This window comes from Pelobates fuscus, chromosome 3, assembly GCF_036172605.1.
Source record: "Pelobates fuscus isolate aPelFus1 chromosome 3, aPelFus1.pri, whole genome shotgun sequence".
NCBI classification, from domain to species: Eukaryota; Metazoa; Chordata; class Amphibia; order Anura; family Pelobatidae; genus Pelobates; species Pelobates fuscus.
In genome coordinates, this window is record NC_086319.1 from 5,739,453 (window position 1) to 5,758,963 (window position 19,511).

A 19,511-nucleotide genomic window follows, 5' to 3' on the forward strand; every position below is an offset into this window, starting at 1 on the left:
CTACTTGTGTTGCAAGTTGCTAACTTTCTAATTGATTGGTTTGAACAATCCAAAGGCACTGGGGAGGTTCTCATTCGGGAACCAAACATGGTGGGAAGCAATCTGCGAATGCACCCCCTGGATGGCGTTTGTCTAACGAACGGGCCGCCACTCAGAGTCGGCATGCGCCGAGGTTTCCCTAGCGGTTTGAGATTTTGACACTTCGTTAAGAGGTGTGAATGTTCTGATGCAACATTCTAAATGGGGTAGCGGGGTGGTCCCCATTCAGGAAGCAAAGGAATTCATCACTATTACATGGGGTGGACACAGGGGATAGTACATACAATTCACGAACGGCAGCGGTCCCGCCACATACACCTAATGTATGTGGGAGCCCGGAGTGAACCTCTTTGTTTGAAAAGTGCAGGTGTGGCATATGATTCCTGATTTGTCTGTTTTACCATGGTTCCCTTATCTATCACGGTGTTATGTTTTTCAGATTGTACAAAGGAAATAAAGTCTTACTGGTGGATTTTCATGTTAATTGGAAATATGTTACGAGGCATTGGAGAAACACCAATCACCCCTTTGGGAGTTTCTTATATTGATGATTTTTCAAGACCAGAGAACACTCCTCTTTATATAGGTAAAATATGTGATAGACAAGTATGGTAATGTATGTACCATTTTAAAGAAAACATGAGTGAGCAGGCAAAACACATTTCTTTTACTTCTTATGGGATTCATATTCAACTGTAGGTTATAACAGAATGGCACAATCATAAAACAAAACATGTCAACAAGGAAAAAAATGAAATTACCCCTGTTAAAAAGTCTTCATACCCTTAGTTCTTAATACTGTGTATTGCCCCCTTTAGCATCAATGACAGCGTGCAGTCTTTTGTAATAGTTATCTATGAGGCCCCCAATTCTTGCAGGTGGTATAGCTGCCCATTTGTCTTGGCACAATGCCTCCAGGTCATGCAAAGTCTTTGGTCGTCTTGCATGACCCGCACGTTTGAGATCTCCCTAGAGTGACTCGATGATATTAAAGTCAGACTCCAGAACATTCACCTTTTTCTGCTGTAACCACTGGAGGTCATTGTCAGGCTTGAAAGTCCAAGAGCTTCCCATGCGCAGCCTTTGTGCAAAAGAGTATTTTCTGATAACATGCTGCATTCATCTTGCTATCAATTTTCACAAGATCCCCGTGCCTTTAGAGCTCACACACCCCATAATATCAGTGAGCCACCACCATGCTTCACAGTGGGAATGGTACTCTTTTCACTGTAGGCCTTGTTGACCCCTCTCCAAACATAGCGCTTATGGTGGTGACTTCAAATTACAGTGTGCCAGAAGCTGTGAGGCGTGTCAAGGTGTTGGGCATATTGGGCTTTTTGGTGGCATTTGTGCAGTAAAGGCTTCTTTCTGGCAACTTGACCAACCGATTGACATATTCACCTGTATGTGTATCTGTAACAAGACCAAACATTCAAGGGTATGTAGACTTTTGATCAGGGCCATTTGGGTGATTTAAAAAGGAGGTAATGTGATAATAAATGGCTTCATGTAATCACTAACCTTCAATAAAATAAACTTTTTTGCATGATCAGTTATATTTTCAAAATCCATGCCAAAATTTCACAAATTCTGCCAGGGTATGCAGACTTGGTGGATGGATGGTGTAGCGGACCATGGGTAACCTGACCGGTTACCTCCACTAATTCCTTCCTTCAGCCGCTCAGGAGCCACTTATAGTAATATAAAGAGACCCATTTCCCCCCAGTAACTGGATGACACACAGTTCTGGAGGTACTACACAATTATATTGAGCCACACATGGATTTTATGCATAGCCCCATGCAAGGGGTCTTCCACTCACACAAACAGGAGTTATATCCCAGGTTCCTGCAGGGAGCCCAAGCGTGGGAACGGGGGGTGGCTGTCCCTTTGTCTCCCAAATATGGAAAGCCTGCCACTCATGTGAGGGGTTTCCCATCCAGGACGACAGGGGGGTCTTCATCCCATGATCCTCTGTGCCTGGGAACCAAAGCATGGATAAAGAGATCCCTTTGTCTCCCAGGCCTTGGAGAGCAAGCCAAACTAGCCAGCGTCCCAAAAGTGCCCCCACCAACCCCAGGCGAACTCACACTGGCACATTCTCCAAGCAATTTCCTTTTTCTTCCTGTGTTTAAACCTGCAAGGGCAGCGTCTCTGTTTTGGGTTCGAATGCTCCCCCTGGCTGGCGTTCGTCTGTACGAAATGGTGGCCACCCAGGGGAGCACTCATTAATTGCTTTCCTTGCGGTTTCGCAATTATGCTAGAGGTGAGAACGTTCTACTAGCGTTCTAAATGGGATTTCGGTTTTGTCCACGTTCGGGAGTCGAAGGAGTTCCTTTCGTAGGAGCGCACCTGAATGGGGAGCAGGTACAATAGAAGAAGGTCAAGGAGAAAAAACACACAGTATAAGTATAAATCACCCGAACAAGCGGTGTATCCGCCACAGATGGATAGATAAATAGACAGACAGAACGATAGGTATCAGGGCGTATACCACTCCCGCCCCTCTGGGAGATACCTCCACTTTAGACATCCTTTAGACATTGAGTAGGAGAGATTACATTCCTGGATCAGCATTTAGCGTTTGGAGCTTTTTTATTAGTTGCATTTGTAAGTTTCTAAATTTAAATGGGATTCAAGGAAAGCGAGATAAGAAAACAACACAGTTTGCGATATGACAGTAATATCAGTGTATGAAATTTGGGGTGATAGGGTGATTAGCTTGGCTTTACTCAGAGCGAACCCTAACCCAGGGGTCGAGTCTCAGAGTCAATTTTTGACAAGTAATGATATTCTGTTATTTCCTTTCTTGCTTTGAACAGCATGCCTGCATACGGTGGCATTATTTGGTCCAATGACGGGCTTTATGCTGGGGTCCTTCTGTGCCAAACTCTACGTTGACATTGGATTTGTAGATCTTGGTGAGCTGCTATAAGTCATTACCTGTACACTTTATATAGTTTTATAGTTTAATACAATATTGTTTATCTTCTTGTTATAAAATAAAACCTGATATGTAATAAATTACTTAATGTTACTATATTACAGCTAAGTGGACACAATTTGCTCAGCCAATGATTTCTGTTGACAAACTTGTATACAGACTATTAATTGTATTATTATTATTATTATTGCCATTTATATAGCGCCAACATATTCTGTAGCGGTATACAATATTATGAGAGGGGGGATTTAACTATAAATAGGACAATTACAAGAAAACTTACAGGAACGATAGGTTGAAGAGGACCCTGCTCAAACTAGCTTACAGTCTATAGGAGATGGGGTATAAAACACACAGGAAATATCAATCAAAAAAGGTGGGAGTGACGCAGAGCTGGAGGAGAGAGTAAAGTGCTTCCCTTTAGGAGAGAGATGGGTTTTAAGGCCCTTCTTAAATTATTGAAGACTAGGGGAGAGTCTGATGGCGGTAGGCAGGCTATTCTATAGTAAGGGAGCCGCCCTCAGACAGGAGAAAGAAACGAGCAGAGCGGAGGGAATGAGGAGGGGCGTACCTATGGATCTGTAAAGAGATATAAGAGGGGCTAGAATTGTTCAGTGCTTTATAGGTTTGGATTAGCACTTTGAATTGACTCCTATAGGATACAGGAAGCCAATGTAAGGACTGACAGAGGGGTGAGGTGTGAGAGGACCGACTAGAGAGGAAAATCAGTGTGGTGGCAGCGTTCTTTATGGACTGTAGCGGTGCAGTACGGCTTTTGGGAAGATCAGGAGAGGGTTACAATAATTCATGCAGGAAATTACTAGAGCATGGACAAGCTCCTTGGTAGCAGCTTGTGTAAGAAAGGGGCGGATGCGGGCTATGTTTTTTAAATGGAATCTTCAGGATTTGGCAACATGAGGCTAGAGTCAAGTATGACGCCAAGACAGCGCGCTTGCAAGGATGGACTTGAAGGGAAGGGAGAGCGAGAGTGAAGGATCAGTATTAGGAGGAGGAAAGACAAGGAGCTCAGTTTTAGAGAGATTGAGTTTCAGAAAGCGGGAGAACATCCAGTCAGAGATGGAAGAAAGGTAAGCAGTGACGCATTGCAGGACGGCAGGGGAGAGGTCCAGGGAGGAAAGATACATCTGGGTGTCATCAGCATACAGGTGGAATCCAAATAAGGTAATAAGTTTGCCAAGAGAGGCAGTATAAAGAGAAAATAGAAGAGGACCAAAGATTGAGCCTAGGGGGAACTCCAACCGAGACAGGACGAAGGGAGGAGGTATCTTTAGAAAAGAAGACACTGAATGAGCGTTGGGAGAGATGAGGAAAACCACGAAAAGACAGAGACCAAGTGATTGAAGAGTTTGAAGAAGGAGAGCATGATCAAGGGTGTCAAAGGCAGCAGAGAGGTCAAGAAGAATTAGTATGGAGCAGTGACCTTTGGATTTAGCTACGATTAGGTCGTCAGTAACTTAGATAAGAGCAGTCTCAGTAGAGTGGAGAAGGCAAAAGCCAGATTAAAGAGGGTCAAGGAGAGAGTTGGAATTAAGGAAGTGAGACACATGGACAAAGACAATTCTTTCCAGAAGCTTTGAGAAAAAAGGGAGCAGGGATATGGGACGATAGTAAGAGGGGGAGATGTTTTTTTCAGGATAGGTACTACAGGGACATGTTTAAGGTCAGCAGGGACAACGCCAGAAGAGAGAGAGCAGTTGAAGATGTGTGTTAGGGAAGGCACAAGACAGGGGGAGTCAGATCTTATAAGGTGAGATGGGACAGGATCGAGCAGGCAAGTAGTGGGGCGAGAGGAAAGGAGAAGCACAGCCACCTCTTGTTCAGTAGCCGGGGAGAAAGTCGGAAGGGTAGGAAAGGCATGATCAATGTGTGGTTGAGAAAGAGAATGGCAAGGTGGGTAGAAATCTTTCCTTAGCTGTTTAATCTTGTCGGTAAAGTAGCATGAAAAGCTATTGGCTGTAAGGTTAGTTTGGCGAGTGGCCACAGCAGGGCGAAGAAGAGAGTAAAAGGTGTCAAAGAGATGCCTGGGATTGCGGGAGCATGAACTAATGATAGAGGAAAAGTATGACTGTGTGGCGAGGGTAAGGATTGTGCTGTATGAACACAATATGAATCTATAATGGAGAAAGTCTGACTGGGTGCGAGACTTCTTCCAGGAGCGTTCAGCACAACCGGAGCTTCTTTGCACGTAGCGTGTTGATTTAGTATGCCACGGTTGGGGGCGTGTCCTCTCCGACGTGCATGTTTAAAACGGGGCTGCAGCATTCAAGGCAGAGGTGAGGGTAGTGTTATATGTGGAGATGGCCAGTGAGGGACAGGGGAGGGAAGGGATGGATAGCAGTTGTGAATTAAAATCAGCTGACAGCTGCTAGAGGTCAATAGAATTAAGGTTCCTCCTGAGCTGAGGGGGGTTAGGCTGAAGTTGTTGGGTGAGGGGGTACTTGAGAGCAAACGATAAGAGGTGGTGATCAGAGAGAGGAAATGGAGTGTTGCAGATATTAGATACTGTACATGCATAAGAGAAAATTAGGTTGAGGGTATTGCCAGCTACATGGGTGGGAGAATTAGCCCACTGTGATAGCCCAAGGGAGGAAGTAATTGAAAGTAGTTTAGAGGCTGCTGAGGTCAAGGATGGTTTAATGGGAATATTGAAGTCCCTGAGAATTAGGGATGGAATATTAGAAGAGAGGAATTAGGGTAGCCAGGCAGCAAAGTGCTCAAGGAAGAGGAGAGGGGAACCAGGGGGGGCGATAAATAACAGCAATGTTAGCAGAGAAAGGTTTGAAAAGGCCAATGAAATGAATTTTGAATGATGGGAAAGAGAGGGAATGGGGCGTGGGTAGATGTTTGAAGGAGCACTGAAGTGAGAGGAGAAACCCTACACCACCACCTTTACATACAGAGTTTCTTAGATTGTTGGTAAGTTGAAGACCACCAAAGGATAAAGATGCAGGGGTAGCAGTGTCAGAGGGGGAGAGCCAGGTTTCTGTTAAGGTTGGTAAATCGAGGGAACGAGAGATGAAGAGGTCGTGGACAGCAGTGGATTTTGTAATATTGCAAACAGAGCGTGCGTTCCAGAGGGCAGTATTGAAGGAGGATTTAGAGGAAGAGTAAAATGAGATGGGTGTGAGATTGGTATGGTTCTTTTTTTGGTGAGAAACTTTATTTTCCATAGGGATTCTCCTCTCATGCTCTTTGATTAATCCCATGTATTCAGTGTTTACCAGTGTTTTGAGTCAGTCTGATGGCTATAAATGAGGGACGGAGTGTGGTAAGTGATGAACACCTGTCTGTGATCTGATACTAACCCCACACTATACCAGGAAAATTAAACATAACATCCCATGAGGTCTATGAAACCCCCCATGAGACTTTAATGGTATTAAGTCTTCTGTATCTCATTGTTCACCAAACGCCATTCACAATTCAATGTTCGGAGGGAAGAGAGAGTCAATCAGCGAGTGGTGGCCTGCAAACCTTCTCCTTTCCCAGACTCTGACATAATGTTTAATTGAACCTTACCACTGACTCTAAATAGTTAAATACCCCATCTGATGGCTACGATGCCACCAACCCTTAGTCGCCAATAAACGCCTCCCTTTATACCTATGGTTCTGTGATTATTGGTCTAGGGGCTTGAGGGCCTTCAAATCTCATATATAAATTTCCCCCATATAAATATCCGGTCAGACATAATATGCTGGAAGGAAAGAGTATTTTTTTGGCATAGTGGCAAATATTACCTGGGGTACAAATAAACCATGTCAATACTCAGGGTAAAAGGGGGCAAACTGGCAATGTGGGATCTTATTTCATCTCCACTAAGAGACGAGAAGCCCTGCTCTACTAACTGCTCCTCTCTGTACTAGGGACGTCTTCTGATCCTGCTGGTTAAGAGTTTATGAAAGGTAAAGACATTCAGAGTACGAGGCAAACCTGGTTCCTGACTCCATGCTGTCTCTTCTCTTCCAGACAGTATCACCATCGACCCAAGAGATACCCGTTGGGTTGGAGCCTGGTGGCTGGGATTTCTCGTAGCTGCCGGGATAACGCTTTTGTCGGGTATTCCGTTTTGTTTTTTGCCCAAAAGTCTGAAAAAACAAAGTGAAGTCGATGGGATTATTGAGGAAAAAATGAAAATTAATGAAAATAAGGAAGAGCCCAGTAATTCTGAGCAGCACAGAAAACTGACAATGAAAGGTGACATTATTCTTCCACAATACTGCCTACCAAGTGAGAGCGTCAAAGTGGCAACTGTGAAATGTTTTTGTGATCATTCCTGGGTATTTATATTTGCAATTAGGGTCCTGGACATACGGGCTAGATTAGGGTTTGGGAGTTGGAGGTAGGAGTTTCTGCTCTCTAGATGCTTTGGCCTGCAGCTACCATCATTCTCAGCCAGGCAGAGTGTGGTATAGGATGGCTGCTTTTTCACTGTGATCATATAAAAATGTCACCACTGTGACAAGCTCCATGTGTGTTATAATGGGAAACGAGAGGTGCAGGAAGCAGTGAGTGAGGGGGAGTTTAGGATGATAGGGGTCAGTGCAGCTTAAGACCATGCACATTGGCGATGCCCTCTCTCTTGCCTGAATCCCCCCTTGAGGCACTGTGAGCAGGTTAGTCTTTGTAATGTTATGTTTTAAGGCATTGTTCCTTTCTGTATTTCAGGATTTCTACTCTCATTAAAACAGTTACTGTGCACCCCCCTGTACTCCCTCCTCCTGCTTATGACCTTCCTTCAAATGAACAGCTTCCTGGGGTTCATTACGTACAAACCAAAGTACATTGAGCAGCAATACGGTCAGTCCATCTCCAAGGCCAACTTTATAACCGGTGAGTAATGGGCACGCCTGCACAGGAGACTGAAACATTCTTCCCAATAAATAATTGAGGGATAATTGGCGCTATAAAATATATCCCAGTTAAACATAAAATCACCCAAGTTTAATGTTAACCCTCTACACTTACAACAAACCAAGTTAAATAAACAAAATAACAAAGGTGGCAGGACACACAGTGGTTATAGTTACCTCCTGGCATACAATGACACAATCTCGTTATCATAATATATCATAGTGTGAAATATCATGTGATAAAGTGAAATAGAGTGGTTAATGTGTAAGCTCTCAATCTTTACAGACTATTGTAAACCAGCTCTGGGCTATGCAGACATCACAGCAACCTTTAAATCATGTTGGCAGTTTGATTCAATTGCAGGTCCACTGGAGAGTGGAACATTTCATAAAAGAAGGAGCCAGAAACCAAAATAATAAGTTTCAAAGCAATTTTATTTTAAAATAATATGTAATTTTATAATGTTACCTCACTGCTGCTATTCCAGTTATATACCCACCTTGATGGCCCCTCAGGGGATCAACACAATCCCAGACCGGAGGGGGATAACCATCTCCCGCCCTGGGAAATACCAACCGTACAACAGTAAAGCACACCATATACATGGGGAAACACTTAGGGGCTCCGCGCCCCGGGAAGGGAAGGGGTCACACAGGTAAAACATATATTGCTGGATAGCCCCAGGTCCCTACTAGGATCCCTGCAAATAGTGGGGCTATCAGACGTTCAGAGCCAGAGAAATCATTGTATGGGGCTCGAGGTTCTGTACATCCCCTTAATTAGTTACAAAGCGTTGCTTGGTTTAGTCCGGTTAATTCAAACTTTGCGCATAAACCAAGCAACTGTCAGGATTACTAGTTGATGCAGCACGCAGAATTGTGTCACACTAAGGACTAAAAGTAACATCTTACCGGGCCTTAGAATGGCCGGACTTAACGTATCACAGAATAGTCAGTAAACTTGCCGAGGTCAGGGACACAGAAGGAGACACAACGATGAGGGAAAGCCAAAGGTCAGGGATAACAGAATACAGGAAAGTCAAAACTAAGCCAAAGTCAAAAACGAGAAATAAACGCTCAGGAACACTCTCTCGGATAACCTACTAAGGGAAACCACGACAGGGCCATGAAGAGAAGTAAAAATGCGTTTAAATAAGCCTCTTACTGATCTGATTGTCCGAAATCGGCTTTTGACCCCAGAATGTGCGTGCGCGTCTCCCGCGTGACGTCACACACACTGACGTCGTCACCACCATGGGCAGATGTGGGGCTTTAAATTGGCGTGGATCCGCATTGGCCGGCATCCACCAACATGTTGCAGGAGTCAGGTACACTGATGCATTGCCGCCATATATTAAGCCCAATTTTTTTTTTTTTTTTTAAGTATAAAATATATTAAGTCAAGTTAAAACACAGTAATATAAATAGGAATTTAACAGGGGGCAGCAGTACCACACTTAATGAGTTTCTCCCATCAGGGCTTCCTCAGAAGTGTGTGTATCTATGGAGTGTCCCAGTTTATATAGATGTTTGAATCCTATTGACTATAGATATGCTGGCTCGTTTCCTTAATTTGTTGGGGCCGCATGCACCACCTGAAAGTGACGCAACGCAGCTCTGCTGTTCGCATAGTTTCATGGGATCTGTAGTTCATTCGAACTGCGCGCCACCCATAAGTGACGCGATGCGACTCCACTGATTGCACTACATCATGGGGCTTGTACTCCGATCCTCAACTCAAGTAGCAGGAAGTGCCATCACTATACGCCACATCACCAGAAGTGACATCGTGGAGGTCCACTTCAACGCAGCTCGACATCAGAGATTATGCAAACACAGTTGAGATGCATACAAATGACGTGGCTCATAGAACTAGCTCTGTATTCTGCATTTTGGATATTGGCATAAAGGGGAGAATAATTGATAAAATACATAAAATAATTTGTTATTGATATTATGACTGGTGAAAAATAATACACTTAATGTAAAAAGATATTACATACTACAACCCATACTTAGATTAATGAGAAAATATAGGGGGGGGGGGGGGCTAAAGTAATGGTATACATATTGGAACTAACAGACATTTAAAATAATACGCTTTGTCAGAAGTGTATATACTGTAACTCCAATATATATTATAAATATTACAAAATCTCTTTATAATTTACAACCTTAAAGTGCATAATGATATAAAGTGTATCTGGGCGTAGCATTAATTAATGGCAATTGTGTAAAACATAAGTAAAAAGGGATTAAATCTTATATCAACAGAGGGATAGCAGGCTATCGATATCTACTTGGTGAGCAGCAAATTCACATACAAGGATTCCCCTAACCTTGTGCATAGCAAATGTACAAAAATAAACTAAAAATAGCGAACGGTGCTTAAAAATCTGTAAAATGGTACATACAAATGCTGGAAAGATCTTGCGCGGGATGTATCTTAAAAACAAACAAAAATAACAAAAAAATGTGTAGTAGTGTTTAACTACAATAACGTGAACTAAAGTGCCAAAGGAAAACTCACACTTAGTAGAGCTTAGTAGAACTCACACTGAATAGAGCTATAGAGCTATAAGAGCTGTTATAAGCGTGGATGATAAAATCCCTGTCTGTGGATATGAGGATGAGGATCAGCAGTCTCAGCGCCAGGTAAGTATCACCAATATGTATAAAAAGAAACAGAAACAAGGAAGACCAATATGCAATATGCTAACAAACCATAGAAGGTATATAGGTAGTATCCTACTTACAGAGACTAAAACAATGACCTGGAGATTATTTGGAATGATCCCAACCTGAGGACCCAGACAAATTAAACATATATATAAAATTCCAAGGACTGGATGAAATAAGAACAAGTATAAAGGAGTATAAAGACAGGAAATATACCAGTCCAAACAGGAATAAAAAGTCTTCACTTGACGCGTTTCACTGAATGAAATCAGTAATGAAGCAGAATATATCAAAGACAAATGAAGTGTTTCTTATATAGCTAAGATTCATTTCAATATCTATAATCAGACTTTTATTTTCAAAAATCCATTTAATTTATTTTTTACTCAAATCATTATCAATATTTCCTCCCCCTCCAATGTTTAGTAATCTTGTCTATACCTAAAAATTCCTATTTTTTAGGATCAAAGTTATATTTTTCCAGAAAATATTTGGATCAGTGGCGTACTACTAGGGCGGGGGGGGGGGGGGGGGTGGAGGGCAGTCCGCTCTGAGTGCTATTCGCTACGGGGGTGCCATCCTCATAACAAGAGCCGCTGGTGGGCAGTAGGAGGAGGAACGTGGAGGGGCTCAATGTCGTGCTGTCAACACGCTCCGCCCTCACAGTGTTTTGAGCAGAAGCGCAGGGATCTGCTCTGACACTCTGTGTGGGCGGTGCAGCCATGGCGAGAGCGTCTGCAGTCCAGATCAGTGGGGAGCAGCGAGCAGGCAAAGGAGCAGGGGGAGTGCTTGCTAAAAAAATAGTTTTAATGGGTACCAAGTGTTTTTTTGTGAAGGGGGGTGCAGGAGTCTTGTAGAGAGGGGGGCAGGGTTTTTTGTAGATGGGGCAGGGTTTTTGTAGAGGGGAACAAGGTTTTTTGTAGAGGGGGCATGGATTTTTGCATATAGGGGCAGGGGTTTTAGAGAGAGGTGCAAGGGTTTTTGCAGAGGGGGCAGGGGTTTTTGTAAAGGGGATGCAGGGTTTTTGTAGAGGAGGGGCTGGGCCGGGGTTTTTTAGATAGGGGACTGAGCAAGGGTTTTGTAGAAGACAAAAAAAACATTAAAAAACATGAGGGGGTGCCAAACACCAAACACAGGATCTGCCCATGAAATTTAATATCATATATTCTCTTAATAAAAAAGGATTTACACTCTTTACATTTAAATTAGTAATATTAGTGCTTTTATATGCATTACACATGCCACAGTGAAAAACATCCTTTTTTGTGCTGACCAGTTAGTTAAAAAGTTATTCCAATTTCCATTATTTGTCTTCACATCGCTAGAAGTTTAACCCCTTAAGGACACATGACATGTGTGACACGTCATGATTCCATTTTATTCCAGAAGTTTGGTCCTTAAGGGGTTAAAGTGTTGTGCCCCTCTATAATTAAATGTTGATTTAAAACCTATATTGTCTTGAAAGTCATGTTCCTGTTGTAAAATATACCGAGACTCACTATTCTGTAAAGAATACCTACATTACTTGAGCAATTAACAATAAGTAGAACTTGTTTATTAATATTTTCGTCATTTCTTCTTTATTCTAATAGTGGAGATCTATCCATTTGACCTATCTGATCTAAATCTGATCTAAATCTTTTTGTAAACTTTCCACATCGTACTTTTTTTAGAAAAATAGTTTCTTTAAAACTAAAGATCGTAATAAAAAATTTGATTGATTGTAACAGTTTCTCCGTTACCTTACAAAAAATGTCCCTTTGGGATATTGGTCAGCCAAGGTGTGACGGGCCGCCTAGCACCCCGATCGGGTACCTCTGTCAATCGCTGCGTCTTAGTAATCCTTGAGTACCATAAGCACTGCACCGGACACCATAAGCACCTTAAACCCCACAAACCACCACAGCTTGATTGGGGTCTCGCTGTCCTCCACCCACCCTGGACCCAAGACCAGCATCCAGCTTCCAGTGGGTAGACCTCTCCTAGTCCAGGTAGTGGCGGTTCCAGAGCCTGATCTCAGGGGGGGGGGGGGCACTTGTAGATTATTTAAAGAAATAATCCAGGCACAATAACCACTACAGCTCAGTGTAGTAGTTATGGTGCCAGTAGTGCCAGGATCCCATCCCAGAGTAAGTAGTCAAACCGTTTAAGAACAGTTTGACAACTTACCTGGGGTCTGCTGGGATATAAGGCATAGGAGCAGTGGTATGTGTGAGGGGTGAAGTGTGTGTGTGAAAGGTGCAGTGTGTGTGAGTGAGGGCGGCAGTGTATGTCAGGGTTGCAGTGTGTGTGTTATGGGGCAGTGTATGTGTGGGGCAGTGTGTGTGTGAGAGAGCTGCAGTGTGTATGTGAGGGTGGCAGTGTGTGAGAGTTGCAGTGTGTGTGTGAGGCTTGCAGTGTATGTGTGTTTGGCGCAGTGTGTGTATGGGGGCACTGTTTGTGTGTGTGTGGCAGAGTGTCTATGGGGGGCACTGTATGTGTGTGTGTGTGTGTTTGGGGGGGCACTGTATGTGTGTTTGGGGAAGTGTGTGTATGGGGGCACTGTATGTGTATGGGGGCAATGTGTATATTGGACAGTGTACGTGTGTATAGGGGCAGTGTACGTGTGTATGTGTGGCTATGTGTGTATGGGTGGCAGTGTGTGTATGGGGGGGTACTGTGTATATGGGGAGCACTGTATGTGTGTGTGTGGCAGTGTATGTATGGGGGGCACTGTATGTGTGTGTGGGGCACTGTATGTATGTGTGGGGAAATGTGTGTATGGGGGGGCAGCAGTGTGTGTGGGGCACTGTATGTGTCTGTGGGGCAATGTGTGTATGAGGGGGCCGTGTGTGTGTGGGGCAATGTGTGTAGTGTATGTGTGTCGGGGGCAATGTATCTATGGTTGTGCAGTGTGTGTGTGTGTGAGGCAGTGTGTGTATGGGCGGCAGTGTTTGTTGGGCAGTGTATGTATGGGGGGCAGTGTTTGTGGGGCAGTGTATGTATGGGGGCAGTGTGTGTATGGGGCAGTGCTTGTGGGGCATTGTGTGTATGGGGGGCAGTGTTTGTGGGGCAGTGTATGTATGGGGGGGCAGTGTATGTATGGGGGGCAATAAAATAAATAAATGTATGTCCCCCCTCCCTTCTTACCTTTACTGGGGGAGGAGGAGGGACATGTCTCAATCCCTGCTGGTCCAGTGGGGAATCCCTGGTGGTCACAGTGGTGAGAGTGAACTCTAGCCCATAGCTCCAGGGCTAGAGTTCACTCTCGCGAGATTTGGAGCGTTGCCGTGGTAACCGTGGCAACGCTCCGTGGTCGCGAGAGTAGAACCCAGAAGAGCTGCAGGCTGAGCTTTCGGTCCTCTCTCCCTCCCTCCCCTGCTGGCTGCCAACAATGTGCCTGCGGACCGGGGAGATCTAATGGAGTGCCAGCCCTGCATTAGCCGGCAGAGGAGAATCTCGAGGTTCCAGGGAGCAAAGCAGAATAGCTCTTACAAGAGCAAGTGATTATAAACCCAGGTAGTATAAGGAGTATAGCAATCACCAGAGTGTGAATATAGCTCCCAATCCCCCAAACATGAGCCTAGACTTCATGAAGGGTAAGTCGACTCCAGGGCCGGTGCAAGGATTTTTGCCGCCCTAGGCAAAAACAATTTTGCCGCCCCCCCCCCATATGTCCTGCCCACCATGTGACATCACAATGCCCCGCCCATATGCTCTGCCATATGGGCCAACGCCAGTCTTCACAAAGTGTCTTTTATCTGAAAAGACAGTGTGTTTACATTAAAAAGCCTACAGGCAGAGGCTATAGACACCAGAACCACTACATTATGCTGTAGTGCTTCTGGTGACTATAGTATCCATTTAATGTGCGGTAAATTAGAGATTAGTGCCACTAATAATATATTGAATTGCCTACTTACCACCAGATGAGGACAAGAGGCTGATGATGGGCTCAGTCTGGCTCCACAGGTCTGGTGTAGAAGAGGCTCTCTGGAGACTGTTTTTAACAGTGCTCACAACAATTAACGAACAGGAAGCAGCTCAATTTTTTAGGGCCCCTTACACAGCTCAAGGTCTGGGCCCCCAGGGGGCATACGCCTACAATGCCCACCCATAAATCCACCTACATGGCCCATCCATGAGTTGGGGATTTTTTATGTGTGCAATTTGTGTAAGGGATGTAGTGTGTTTATATGGGATGTAGTGTGTGTTTGCGTGTAAGGAATGCATTGTATGTTTCTGTGTGTGTGTGTGTGTGTGTGTGTGTGTGTAAGGGGTGCAAGGTTTGTTTCTGTGTATGTAATTGAATGCAGTGTGTGTCTGTAAGGGGTGCATTAATTATGTAAGAGAACGTAAGGGATGTATTGTGTGTGAGTAGGAATGCATTGTATGTTTCTGTGTGTGTGTGTGTCTCACTTAGTGCTCTCCCTTGGCCCCCTGTCCCTCTGCAGTCCCCCCTTGGTGGTCTTCTCACTCCCCTCTCCCCCCCTTAGTGGTCCTCCCTCTCTCAAACCCCTTAGTAGACGTTCCCCTACTCCCACCACCCCCTTAGTGGTAATTCCCCCCCCCCCTTAGTGGTCCTTACCCTCCTTCCCTCTCCTTAGTAGTCCTCCCTCCTTACCCCTCTTTGGTGGTCCTTCCCCTCCTTAGTGGTCCTCCCTCTCCCAAACACCTAGTGGACCTCCCCTCCTCCTCCCTCAGTGGTCCTTACCTTCCCACCCCTGTTCCCCCTGTGTTCCTTCACCCCCCTCCCCCAGTGGTCCTGACTCACCCCTCCCCTAGTGGTCCTTACCCTCCCCTCCCCTCCCCTAGTGGTCCTTCCTCCCTCCTCCCCTCCCGTAGTAGTCCTTACCCTCCCTCCCCTCCCCTAGTGGTCCTTCCTCCCCCTTCTCTAGTGGTCCTTACTCTCCCCTCCCCTAGTGGTCCTTACCCCCCCCAGTGGTTCTTACCCCCCTGGTCCTTACCCACCCCCAGGGGTCCTTATCCACCCCCTCCCTCCCCTAGTGGTCCTTATCCCCCCTCTCCCTCCCTCCCCTAGTGGTCCTTATCCTCCCTCCCCTCCGCTAGTGGTCCTTACCCCCCCCCCCAGTGGTCCTTACCCACCCCAGTGGTCCTTATCCACCCCCTCCCTCCCCTAGTGGTCCTTATCCCCCCCTCTCCCTCCCTCCCCTAGTGGTCCTTACCCCCCTCATGATCCTTACCCCCCTAGTGGTCCTTATCCTCCCTCCCCTCCCCTAGTGGTCCTTACCCCCCCTGGTCCTTACCCCCCCCCAGTGGTCCTTATCCCCCCTCTCCCTCCCTCCCCTAGTGGTCCTTATCCTCCCTCCCCTCACCTAGTGGTGCTTTCCCCCCCTCATGGTCCTTACCCCCCTGGTCCTTAGCCCCCCCCCTGGTCCTTACCCACCCCCAGTGGTCCTTACCTCCCTCCCCTCCCCTAGTGGTCCTTTCCCCCCCTCATGGTCCTTATCCACCCCCCCCCCGGTCCTTATCCAACCCCCCCTCCCTCCCTCCCCTAGTGGTCCGTTATTCCCTCCCCTTCCCTAGTTGTCCGTTATTCCCCCCCCTCGTGGTCCGTTATTCCCCCCCCCACCCCCCCTCCCCTAGTGGTCCGTTATTCCCCACCCCCCATCCCATAGTGGTCCGTTATTCCCCCCCCATCCCATAGTGGTCCGTTATTCCCCCCCTCCCATAGTGGTCCTTACCCTCCCCTCCTGCCCATGTAGTGTGGCCGGGCGGCGCGGAACCCGGGACAGGAACCTCTGTTTCCTGTACCCGGCCGCCGGCGGACTGACAGGAAGTGCTCACTCAGTGCTCACTCGCTCTGCGCTTCCCTCCTGCCGGTCACTGAAACCCGGCCGCCCTCCATGCAGCAGTGCTGCGCCGCCTGGGGCTTGTTAAAGCGCTCAGGCGGCGCAGAATGAGGAGGTGCACCGGGGACAGGGATCCGGCGCCCCCTGGTAAGTTGCGCCCTAGGCGGCTGCCTAGGTCGCCTTACAGGTGGCGCCGGCCCTGGTCGACTCTGTTTAATGGCAGCCACAACTGGCCTTATATGCAGGTCCCCATGCAAGGGGCACTCCCCTCTGGACCCGAGAGTAGACTACAGTAAAAGCATACACATAATTACATTGGCTCTCAGGTCCAGGACACTCCCATACAAAATTGGTCAATCCCTCCCCTGTGCCTGAGAGATAATTGAGTCAGCACTGTATTAAACTCAATTATCTCCAGGCACGGAAAACATACGTTTTTACAAACCCCCCCAAAATACCTTTAAACACACAAAATGCACACAAATGTTGCCTCCCCTGATAGCCCCAATCGGGTTGATCAACATATACAAAAATCACCCAAATCGGTTCAGGGGTTCAGGAATTTCCTGGCAGTCGGTCCCATGCCCAAAACAGTTCCAGAGAATCAGGGCTTGTGGTCCGTCTAGTTCAGTAGTTTAAAAACCGAACAAACTACCGAACATAGTCAATGTTCTTACCCTGGAGATTGTTTACCTTTCTTCGTGGGAACGTTCGCATCGAACAGTGCCCTCTAAGTTGTGTAGAACCGAACGCAGGTGACCCTGGAAGTCCAGCAGTGTTCGGGGGTTTCAGTGTCAGAAAACAGTTCCATGAACTCGACGACCAAACACCGCTGCCTGTGTTCGCAGGAACAAGATGGCCTCCACCTCGTGGTCGTTCATGCAAACAGCGGCCACCCAGATGAACACTTAGAACACTGCAGTGTAAAGTGTTACAAACTGTCAATTAGGCTTAACAAGCTCTGGAGTGGTTTCTGGTTCGTGCGCCTGTTCGGTTCTCAAGTCAAATATAAAATCCCACGAACCAAGTCTGTTCACATAGTTTTTAAAGGGCCCATAGTCTTTTGGCAGGAGGCTGGCAAGCAGGCCTCTCCAAGAACACATGGCAGATGCATTTCTGCCACACAGGGTTACTAGTGACAGCTATCAATATATACAAAACAATTGATATGTACCTATTTAAAATGGGTCTGGGTCTTTAGATCTTTATTAGAAACATAAATATCTAAATCTAAAAAAATTAAATTCCTATTACTTATATTTTGGGTTAATTTAACCAAATATTGGAGTTAAGAAACGTATAAAATATGTTCTATAGACCACTTCTATATAATAAAAATTGATGCACCTGTAGTGGGCCCTTGGTAACCTGGCTGGTCACCTCTGCTATTAATGAAAGAAGAGACCCATTTCCCCCAGTAATTGGATGACACACAGTTCCAGGGGTACAACAACCACTGTATTGGTCACACTTGGCTTAATGCTCTTCCCATGCAGGGGGTGGATCACAAACAACGACAATGTCCCCTCCCATGATCCTCTCCCTCCCGGGGGTCGAATAACAGAACCGGAACCCCAATCCCTTTGTCCCCTGTTCCCGCCACTCCATGCCCCCTCCCAGGGTCCTCCCCGGGAAGATCTCCTAGCAATTCACAAATAGGCAGCGGTCCCGCCACAGTACCTCTTATAGCGGACCAATCTGCACCAAAGTCATGGCCATGGTAAAAAAATAAAATAAAAAATCACAATAGGCCATGAGCAAATTAACAAAACGTGGTGCGAATTTGGTCCCCATTGATGTACTCCTAATCTAAAGATAAAATTCATCCTGAAACCAAAAATAATTATTAGTTAAAATCATAACTATGCCATGTAAAATAAAATTAATTTGTGAATCTAAAAATGTCTCTGTTTATAAAAAATATTCAACTGCCTCACATCCTTTTTGATGTTCAATAGCAGCATAAAGGCTGGTTACATCACATGTGACTAAAAGATGCTCGTCTTGCCATTGAACATTCTGTAAAATACTTAAAAGACTGTTGGAATTTTGTAGATAGGATGAGAATTCCTTACTAACAGTTGTAAATACGCATCAATATATTGGGGAAGGGGAGAAAACACAGAATTAGTGCCTTATGCAATAGGGCTACCTGGAGGATTAATCTTGTTTTATGTAACTTAGGTAGGACATAACTAGAATTCTGGGGTTTTTTATACGTAAAAATAAATATTCCCCATTATCCAATATATTACTTTCTATACTCTTTATTACATTTATATATCTTTGATTTCACCTGTAGGTTTTCTATTTAGTTTTTATATGTATATCATATAAAAATAACATCCTGTCATTGTAGATTAATTCCTTGTACATATATCTTTATCTATGATAACCACTCCACCGTCTTTATCTGCGGGGGTTTATAATTATTGAAGAGTCCTCTCTTGACAACTAGAGGGTCCTTTTAATTTATAACACAGTTTATATTGGTATTTAGACAAGGGCTTACTTTAAGAGAGTTCTTCTAAACATGCTCGTTCAAATACCTTCATAATTTGTGATTTTAAAGTTGAGGAAATTGAGGTGATTTTTCTATAAATTCGTTTGAAGATGTGGAATTCATTTTCATCCTGATTTTTTGCATAGTCTTGGTCATCCTTACATTGTTTAACTCTAAAATCTATTCTTTATTAAAACATGTTTTAAACATAATTTTCTAATAAAACAGTTAATATCTAAATGGACTTTAAATGTATTCACATGGCAGCTAAATGAAAATGCAAAACCTCTGGTAAGAACATGCAATTGGGTAGGGGTTGTATAGATTAAAAACCTTTATATCACTGTTCATAATAAAAAAGGCACAACGCGTTTCGACCTAGTGCAAACCTGAGGAAGACCTATTGCACTAGGTCAAAACCCCTTGTGCCTTTTTTATTGAATTTATTTTATATTGTTAAATAAAAAGTACTCACCTTTTATTTGGTTACCTGATTCCTGATTTCCAAACAGAGGACTTCTGATACCTTCTGAGGGACCTGATCCTATACCTACATACCTACATCTGTTTGATGTGTCTGCTGTCAAAGTTTAGAGCCAACTCATAAAGGCTCTAAATATTGTGAGTGTTCTTAGAGAGTTACAAATTTAAAAAACAAACATAAAACACAGAAAGCTGTG

General features: G+C 45.0%; 1 protein-coding gene and 1 long non-coding RNA gene across 3 annotated transcripts in view; both read left to right on the forward strand.

Moving 5' to 3' along the window:
- The window catches only part of LOC134602112 (solute carrier organic anion transporter family member 1C1-like), a 50,588-nt gene that overhangs the window by 22,613 nt on the left and 8,464 nt on the right, over nucleotides 1-19,511 (forward strand). For both annotated transcript variants that reach the window (XM_063446640.1, XM_063446641.1), the window contains 4 exons: nucleotides 479-625; nucleotides 2,862-2,960; nucleotides 6,974-7,201; nucleotides 7,673-7,837. In XM_063446640.1, the coding sequence (XP_063302710.1) occupies nucleotides 479-625; nucleotides 2,862-2,960; nucleotides 6,974-7,201; nucleotides 7,673-7,837 (639 nt within the window). The remainder of the gene's footprint in view (nucleotides 1-478; nucleotides 626-2,861; nucleotides 2,961-6,973; nucleotides 7,202-7,672; nucleotides 7,838-19,511) is intronic.
- Nucleotides 12,316-14,118, forward strand: LOC134602115 (uncharacterized). The gene is made up of 2 exons (XR_010090415.1): nucleotides 12,316-12,521; nucleotides 14,014-14,118. It is a non-coding gene; the product is annotated as an uncharacterized LOC134602115 (long non-coding RNA).